The sequence below is a fragment of the Eucyclogobius newberryi genome, unplaced genomic scaffold (assembly GCF_026437365.1).
Source record: "Eucyclogobius newberryi isolate DKJ021-1_F unplaced genomic scaffold, fEucNew1.0.hap1 SCAF_18, whole genome shotgun sequence".
NCBI classification, from domain to species: Eukaryota; Metazoa; Chordata; class Actinopteri; order Gobiiformes; family Gobiidae; genus Eucyclogobius; species Eucyclogobius newberryi.
Genome location: NW_027315812.1, coordinates 20,272,370 through 20,281,917, shown reverse-complemented (window position 1 = coordinate 20,281,917; position 9,548 = coordinate 20,272,370). Strand labels below are relative to the sequence as shown.

Genomic DNA, 9,548 nt, shown 5'->3' with positions numbered 1-9,548 from the left:
AAGTGGATGTCCATTGTGTAGTGAAGCTTGGCCCCGGCTGCAGAGGGTTGGACGGAAAGTGTATCTGTAGTAGACAGAGAGAGAAAAGGAGATTAGATTAATACATATGACATTTGATTAAGACGTATATGTCTCTATAATTGCTATCCTGCATTTGCACTATTATTAGTACCTGCTGTGCAAAGTCAAAGCTGTAAAGCATCCTGATGTCTTTGCTTGCTGGCGGTGAGGGTCCGAAAGACAGCACATTAGATTCTGTTGTAGAGATCTGTGCGTGGCCTGCAGCTTCTGATGTGTGGGAGAAGCTGTTTCCACAGTGATCTGAAGCTTGATGTACAAACTGCAGGCTCACCTGAAAAACAGATGTTGCTTATGGTTAATTATACTCTAATCATTAAAACATGAAAATCACCAAAATAATGTTTTACACTTACCACGCTCCTTAGCAGACTTCACGTAGAGACAGGTCATGTCAGTCAGGGTGTCTTTGCCAATTCTGAAAAGGGGAAAAAAAGGATTAGGGTTAACAGTAATATGGGAATAACACGCTTCACAGATAACAGTTCACATTGTGACGTTAACGGTGTATTTAAGATGCAAAACGCGGAGATATTGGGACATCTGCCCTCGGCTAGCGGGGCTAGCTAGCTCACTTGAGATAACACGGCTCGTAAAAGCAAAACACTTGCAGAACAGCACACCAAAACATAAACATACACTCGAGTTTAAAACCGGCGCACATTAAAGTGATTAAAAGCGGGTGTTTTAGTCGCAAAGCTTACCTGGTTCAGCCGTCCTGTTGTCTCTTCCAACACCGTGCACAGAGAGACACACAGGAAGCTGATAATGGCCAGGCAAGCGTGTGATTGGTTAGAGTGACGCAGTGCGTGCGTGACGTGCAACGAACGTAAGCCACGTGACCAGAAGTGGTATCGGGAGTTGTAGTTTTTTTCTCTTCCCACGCCGAAAAATAACCCGATAACATAGCAAAGTTTAGCTTACAACTTAGCTCCGAATAGCTGCGTTTAGCTCCAGGCTGTGGGGGTAACAGCCGGTTTAGCACCACAAAACACACACAAAGCACGACCCACACAACCCACGGGCCAACCCACGCCGAAAAATAACCCGATAACATGGTGATAACAGCAAGTAGTCACATTAAGCCCGTATTGCAGAGTGCACTGAAGCAACATGTTAGCTTAGCATTAGCTCCACCGGAGCAGACAAGTAAGATTCTGAAGTGATCACGAGACCGCCTTAAAACACAGCGTTAAAGCAATAATTTAGTAGTAAAGTAAAAGTGTACCTGAGTAAACAGTTCCGTTGCAATGTAGTCCAGGAAATGTAAGCTCTGAAGACTGTGCTCTGCAGACGGTCTGAGTAATGAGAGGAAAACACAGAGAGCACGCAGCTGTAGCCATGCGGATCACAGCTGATTGGTGGAAAATGTAAACAACACGTTGGCTAGAAAAAGGTGACGCCCCCCAGGAGAGCAGGAAAAAGACCCGAAAACTCCACATTTTTAACAGCTTTATGTATACGTTTAAGACAACCAATAGTGTTATCTGAAGCACACAGGGGCTTATTCATAACTTCAACTAGCACATTCTGCAAAAAAACGAAAATCACAAATTTGGGGGAAAAAAAGTAAAATGCTGTTTTTCTCAGTTTCACTGAGGCCGACATGGTCCGACAATTGCTGTGGCGAGTCACATATAGTGTCTGCGTGACGTCATAGCATTTACATTCCATTCTAATTGAAAACAACTTCCCTTCACTCCACTCTTAATCACCCTTGGCTTCAACATAATGCATTCTAAGTGAGTTGTTTATAACCTGTGCCCCAAGTGTAGGAACAACCCTGAGCCCAAAACGTCACTTCATTAGTGGAATACCAGAGAAGCACTCAGACAACCCTGACTGCCTCAACCCCTCCTCCACTCTAACACACACACACACACACACACACACGCACACGCACACGCACACACACACACACACACACACACACACACACACACTATATCACTATAGCGTCACGTTAACCACCCTCGCCATCGCTACCGACAAAACGCCCGCCCCTAAATTCACGTTCATGCTATCTATTACTCCGCCCGCTTCTATTAACCTCGCCGGCGTCTCCTCTTTGACGTGTTGTGGTGTATTGTTTCACAACCACAAGTTTTGAAGTGCAAATTAATTCCATGCCTCGCTCCTCTGCTGACAAGGGCCTCGCTACTCGATATGTATCTTCCTTATGATGCATCACGCGGCGTAATTAGGAAACTCAAATTATATCCGTCCCCTAAACGCTATGTTATTTCATGGCTTTGAAGCCGGTCGTTTCTGCTGGTCCCGTACAGTCGGGCAGCTTGCGGGAGCCTGCGAGGCATCTATTCCACAAGGCTTTCATTTGCTTCCAATACACATAAGCTAAAACCATAGACGGAATTACACTTAACGCTATGTATTCCACTGAGCTTCTTTTTTTTCTTTTTTCTTCTTTCTCTCTAGTGGTCAGTCCCTATTTTAGGCGTTGACGTAGTCTGCCACTTGTACTAACGGGTAAACACAGTAAAAGGCGATCAAAGCCGTGACGTAAAACTGTAATCTTACAACATAACAGCATTTCATCAGATGCTTTCCAGATTTTTCAGTGAACGCTTCATTGGAAAAATATTTAGGTCAGTCGGATTTTTGAAATGTGGAGATACAGTATGATTACATTTTCATATACAGTTTAGGGGATTTTGCCATGTTAAAAAGGCTTAGTGGTTTGAGCTGTTTGGAGGGTTGATTGATAACATGTATTTATTTGTATCTACTTGAACAATACATAATGGGATGGCAGTAAATAACATCCTTGAACTTTTGATATCTTCTTTGTGCAGAAACGCCCCATGTCGGCGCTCTAACCCTGATGAATTGTTGCACTTTTATAACGCGTCGCCCGGACACCGTTGAGCCTTTGCTTTTGCTGTAATCCATTTTCTAGTGTGAAGTCGGAGTAGGCATGCCATGGCATTCAGTTTAGTCACATGTTGGGTTGCCCATCATATCGTGCACGTGATGCGGCTGACCTGATGTGGGCCAGCGTGTCAAATGATCTGTCTGCAAAGTAAATCAATCCAAACCAGTTGAGCAGATTGAGCCTTAGTGAGTTGGTTGGTGTAGTATCAGCAGGAATGTACAAGGATAAATGCATTTCAACCTATACTGTTGGGATATTTTGTATTGTATAGTATGAATTGTATTATACTATACGTTCAAGGAGGGTTTTTGGACTTTACTAAGAGATCTGGGGGGAATGCAGAGATGTAATGGGTGTATTAGATGCTCCATGTCATCCAATGGCAACTGCTTTAAATACAGAGGATGTACAAATCTTTATCTGCCCCACACTAACTAGCATTTGCCTTATTCACAGTACAATAATGTCAGGAAGTATCATCTCACAAACAATGTTAAAGGTGTAACTTTTTGGGTGGAGGAGTCGGCACCTGCTTTTCCCCATTAATTTTTATTAACAAAATAAAAAGGTGCTGACAAGTGAAAAGCACATATGCAATGCTCCCTGTGCAGCTGGTGTTTGAGTTTGATTCCAGCTCTGATGATTTGCTGCATGTCCTCCCCTCTCTTGTCCACATTTCATGCTACATCCTCAAAAAAAAAACATCTATACCAAAGCAAACCTTAACAAATATGTCAGCGTTATATTTTGAGACCTACTAGTGGATTTAGAGCAGTCTCGTGCTACAGTAATCGCTATCCTTGTCATGCTTTTTGCGAGTAACAATAGTCGATCTGTTACGAAGGCAAAACTGTCAAACATGAACCAGAGTGATCACTTGTTTTAAGCCTCTCTGTTCCAATCCACAGTTGACGGCTTTGGCACAGCACATCCCCACAGCCCCACTTGTTCTGGCTGGAGCGCTCCCTCCTCTCTGCTCTTTAATTCTCTGTAAATTCCACCACACACTCCGGCTCTGGTGTGTGTGTGTGCTCTTTTGCGCCTGAACATCTCCACATGTGACCAGCAGTAAGCAAGCGAGAAGTGGATGGAGGGAAAACCAGGGGGGGAAAAGATATAGAGTTGAAGCCAGCGATTGCACTAGAGGTTTTACTGATGACGTAAGGGAGAAGAGCGCGCACATCTGGATCGCTTTGCACATCTGCACCTGAGGAAGACAAGCTTTCTCATGCACTTTCGTTGTTTTTTCCTTTTTTTTTTTTTTTTGTCCTTTTCGCTTTTGCCTTGCAGCCTGTAAATCTTTTCCTTTCTGCTCTCTTTCTGCTGGAATGATTACCCGCTGAGCATCAAGCGCGGAACAGCAAGCCGAAAAGGAGCAGAGTGCATGCGAGTGCTGGCAGCAAGATGGAATTGTTCGATCAGAGAAGTTGACAAGACGATTGAGACAGCGAACATACAAACGGTTGCGAGGATTGGAAGGATTGGAGTTACATTGTTGGATTCTGACAAGCGATGTGTTGACTGGAGAAGTTTTTAAGTCACTCCACAGGTCTGTCCTACTTGCTTCGCCACTTTCAAAACACACCTACTATTTGCCTTGGAGGATGAGCTTAAGAACTCAACCCGGGGGAGAAGAACACCTTTGAAGCAGCTATTAACCCCCTTGACTTCCCAAAAGAGCCCTCCCTCCTTCCTCTTCCAAGTCTTCCAGTCTACCTGCGCTAGTCACAACACGCTGTTAGCGGAGAGCACCCACCGCAAGCAGGCTGGAGCACCTTTGGGAGGCACGCGTCGGGTGATAGAGGGGCTTTAAAGCGTGTGATCAGGAATGTCTAAAGCTTCCAGGCTGGCTAGACCCTCTTCCAAGCTGCCGTCGCCGCGGAAGGAATGCCCCGGTACGGCGAGTCGATCGCGGGTGGGGGAGAAGCTGATGAGGGCAGGTAGCGACGGGACTGTGAGCAGGCAGAAGTCGCTGACCGGAGCCGCGGCGCTGGACAAGGGGCAAAGCAAACATGAGAACCAACTGGCCTGTCAAGAAGAGAGGAGAGAGAACATGGCACATCCAAAGAGCAAGATCAGTCCTCCAAAAGTGTCCAGTCAGCATGGAGGCACTGCAAACAGTAAGTAAAAGACTTTTTAAAGGTTTTCGGGATGACAAACTTGAGCAATGTTCTGTCATTATCAAGTTATTATGTTAGGTTTTATTGCATGGTTTTCATTGAAATCAATCACCATTTTGCATTATTTATAGACTTAGTCCTTTCGCTACAGAATATACTTTTCATTCAAAATAGTATGAACTGTATGGATTGTACGTTGGATGCTGTGTTGTAGCATCAAAAGACAGTAGCACTGACTGATATGTTGTGGAGTAGTAGTAACTTTATAAACAGACTGTGTGGGAGCGCCAATAGTTAATTTATATAAAGTGCACCTTTTGTTAAGTTTCACTGTTCAAATAATCAAAATTGCTGAAAGATTCTGGTATAATTATATGTTACAAAGTTTAGCCATTACATTGCATAAAGAAATAACACAAAAATCACCTGCATTTCAGATTTGATGTTAAAAATAAAAAAGTCTCCAGGGATGCATTTGCAATTCGATGATTTTGAAAGTACAAATTCTGATTCAAAGTCATCGAACCCTATAACGTGTATTGTCAACTCAGAGTCGTAGCACCTCGTATTTATTGAAATCCATCTGTCAACAAGCATCTTTGGCAGTTTCACGGTGTTGGCTTCAATATTGTGCAACCCGCTGTATACTTAGGCACTTGCAATACTTTTCTCACCTTGTTGAAAGCTTACAATTGTTTGCTAAGCATCAGTTGGCAAGTCGTTGCAGCGACACAGGTATTTGTCTGAATAATTCATCAAATGAGATTGACGTTTCTTAGTAGGTTGAGCTGAAAATGAGGGACATCCCACAGCCTCTATCTTGGTCGGGTGCAACCTGATTAAGACGTTTGTGAACAAGAGGTGGGGAAAAGAGTCTTATCAACCTCTTTTGTTCTTGTCACCAAATTCCACACTCAGTAGGGTGCAAACTTTCAAGCGACAGCCCAACGTTCAAGAAGATTTGATCATTGAGATAGCATGAATTATTGCTGGACTCTATGATAGATCAAACATTCTAGCGCTTAATTCACTTTCAAATCGAGTTTATGCGGTTGCAGGGGGTGAGTTAAGTGAAAGAGTGACAGAAGGAGGTCAGGAATGTGAGCGTTGCATGCTGGGAAATCAACAGGTCTGGGGTTGTGTCTGTGTGTGTAGCCCCCCCCCCTTCAGTAAAGACAGGTTAGGGGTTATGAGAGGGCAGGCTCTTACTGCAAACCAGATGTTGTCGTCTGTACATTTTCCAGTGTCCTTTGTATCAAAATAATGGCTTTTTTCTTTTGGCTCCGCTTCCCTTTCCCGGGTTAGGGTCAGTTCAAAGATAATACAAGCGGTTTTCATTAATTTATAAATTGTTCCCATGGTGTTTTTTTACGAGAAACAGGAAGTTATTTCTTTTTGAGGCCATAGGAAGTGACTCAGTGATATTTTTGCATGCATTTCTTGTCCTACTTCATGGTCTTTTGTTTTGCTTACGCCCAAACTCACCACCACCCCTACCATGTCTTTGTCTCAGCGTCTTTCTGCTCTTCATTTTTCTCCCTGTCATATTTTGACAGCGCTTGCCTCCGTTGTTGGGAGATGCTCTAGCATGCTAAAACAAAAACTCAAAGTGCCATCAAAAGGAATAATCCAAATGTGTCTTGTCTCTGCAGTTTATGGAGGTCCTCTGTGGCCACTGCCAGTCGTACTTTTGTCTTTTAGGACACTCAGAACTTTGTAAATGTCTCGTTATGGACTTATAACTACACAGAGATTGTCTAATTTCAATTGGTCTATTACAGCAGTATTCAAACCAAGATCATGACTAAATTTGGACTGAACTACTTGTTATTCAACCAGGACAAAACACGACATAACTGTTTAAAATAAAAGCTAGCTAAAATTGAATTCATGACTGGAACTGCAAAAGCCACTGAAGCCGGTCTAACTCAAGTGGTACTATACAGTTTAAAAAAATAATTGTTTAGATGGCCCAAAATGGTCAAATGTAAATGTTAGAAACTATTCAAATCCATCAGTAGCTTTTGAGGCATTTTGTAATCATGCAGATCCACCCTGTGATTGGCAACATATTTAACCTTTGAACTTTTGAAATTGATATGTGATATTTTTTCAGATTGTTGGGTAGGAGATATGCAAAATAAGAGTATCAAGTGTATAATTTTCACCTTTGAAAAGTGACCTCAAAAAGAGACAGAAGCGTTTGGTGTAATCCTCCAAACAAGGGTAAAACTGTAATATTTCTGCCCTTTCGTGGTTAATTTTACAAACTATTCATGTTTTTTGTTCCAGAATTGAACCTCAACCAAGACATTCACCGACATATTTTTGCAAATTCTTTATGTGCTGTTAAAAAAAAGCAAGACAACAAGATATACATTCAACATTGCCCACTCCTAAATATCATTAATATACTTTGGAGTTCAAGTCTCTCCATTTATGTAGCCTCAAATACCCTGTACATTTCTTAAACTCTTTCTAAGGTGACAGACATTTTCTTTTCCGAGAACACTCTTGTTACAGAAGTGGCCCTAGACGCCCTGTCATGCTCCCTGTCCTTTTAACTAGCAAACTGGTAGGTGTTCCAATTTGCCCTGCCCGTCGCCTCTCAGGCCAATGCTGTGCGCGGGGCATGGCGGTATCTAAAGCGCCGGCTCTACATGGTCGGGCAGAGCAGAGGAGGAGACAATAAGTGTATATGACAGCTGACATTTCCAGTGTGTGAAGCCTTCAGAGCTCAGCGCTACAGTATTTGCCAGAGGGTCCAATTTCAGTCGTCAAGTGGCAGCTTCCGGGGCGAGGGGAATCCATTTGACATTTTTCTGTCCATGGAGGATACATTACAGGTTCAGAAACAGCTTTGGCGTGAGACGGTATCAAACCTGTGCTGCAACCTTCTTCCTTGGGTCAAGTTGGAGAAGAAAATCGTTGCTGGAAATTCTTGTGTGAAATTCTGCTTTAACCAATTTATGCTGAAAATACATCCTGACGTCAGAGTTGCAATAACCCCAATCGACCAGACACTTTCTGCTCTCAAACCAAACAAGACTCACATCAAGTAAAATAAAACTACATTTAAACTGCATTCTTGAACAAAAGATATGTATGATTTCCTTAAACCTACCGTATTTTCTGGACTATAAGTCGCACCGGAGTATAAGCCGAAAGAAAAAAACATATATAAGTTGCACTGGAGTATGAAATAAGGTTGCAAGTGTGAAAATAACAAATAATATCACATTTAAGTCGCTCCGGAGTATAAGTATATAAGTATAAATATAAATATAAGTAGCACCCGGCCAAAACTATGGAAAAAAGTGCAATTTATAGTCCGGAAAATACGGTATATGTGTCTCCAGATTTGAAGTGGATTTTTAAAAGAGAAAATCTGTCAACCACAATGAAGTTTATTTATTGTTAAAACATTGAACATGATTGCGATGTTTATGTTTCAGGTTTTCAAGCAGATTAATAACAAAAAAGCAGAAAGCCCCTACATTTTGTCATTCAGTCAAATACATAATTGATGCCCTGCAGCTTTTGTGCATTTATATCCTGCCATTTAAGATCTTTGCCTTTGTTTTGTTGAAGTTTTGGAAATGACTTGGTGTTAAGATAATTATCATTGTGAGTTGACTAATACAAAATTTGACAAGACACCTATTAAAGCGATTAAAACACAATTTCATAATAAAGTACATCCACAAAAGAGACAAAAATAGGCATAATTCACAACAACACTGGACACAAACCATTACACAACCTTTCATGAACTTATGTTATGTTTCCAACAACTTTAACACTCAAACACCAACAAAACAATACTAACCTCCCATTGCTTTCTGCACGGAACAGTTTCATTAAGAGTATTTGTATCTCTTGTTTTATCTTAATTCGATGCACAAGTCTTCATTACGCTTCTGAACGAAAGCGTTGGTCTGGAATGACTTAACTATATAATGACCTCAGTCCTTGCAATTGAACCCACCCTTTTTCTATTTGCCTTGTTGGGCTCGCATAACTTCCCCAGGCCTTTGATCCAGACTACCATGCATCTTCCTGTTCACAGATAGATAAAATCTGCTTTGGTGTTTTGGCCGACCCAAGCGCTTGGTGAGTGAGGGATGCATGCGTCAGTACGAATGAGCTGCTAATTATATGAGGGGCTTGACAGTGTTCTCTGATCTGTAGCTTCTTGAATGCATTGTCATTTCACCATTGTTGCTTTAGCTTGTTTGTTAGACATGATTAAGACATTCCTGCGTTGTCCCGAGAATTTCCTTTTGAATCATTATTTTTCGAGTGAAATAATGATACAAAATCACTGCAAGGGACTTGACAAGACGCTGCATGCTCGTCTGGACATGCACAAGTGGTCTGCCTTTCCTTTATGAGCCTTGAGTAATGGAGAAGACTTTGGGTACGAAGACGTAATCGTGTATTTCTTTGACACTAAA

General features: G+C 42.1%; 1 protein-coding gene across 6 annotated transcripts in view; it reads left to right on the top strand.

Moving 5' to 3' along the window:
* Positions 1-4,508: 4,508 nt before the first annotated feature.
* LOC140364662 (sickle tail protein) overlaps positions 4,509-9,548 on the top strand; it is a 115,540-nt gene continuing 110,500 nt past the window's right edge. For 2 of the 6 annotated variants that reach the window (XM_072450924.1, XM_072450922.1), the window contains exon 1: positions 4,514-5,091. In XM_072450924.1, the coding sequence (XP_072307025.1) occupies positions 4,800-5,091 (292 nt within the window). In that variant the 5' untranslated portion in view covers positions 4,514-4,799. Of the gene's footprint in view, positions 5,092-9,548 lie in introns of all 6 variants that reach the window. The other 4 variants (XM_072450927.1, XM_072450925.1, XM_072450923.1 and 1 more) reach the window with 4 other exon arrangements.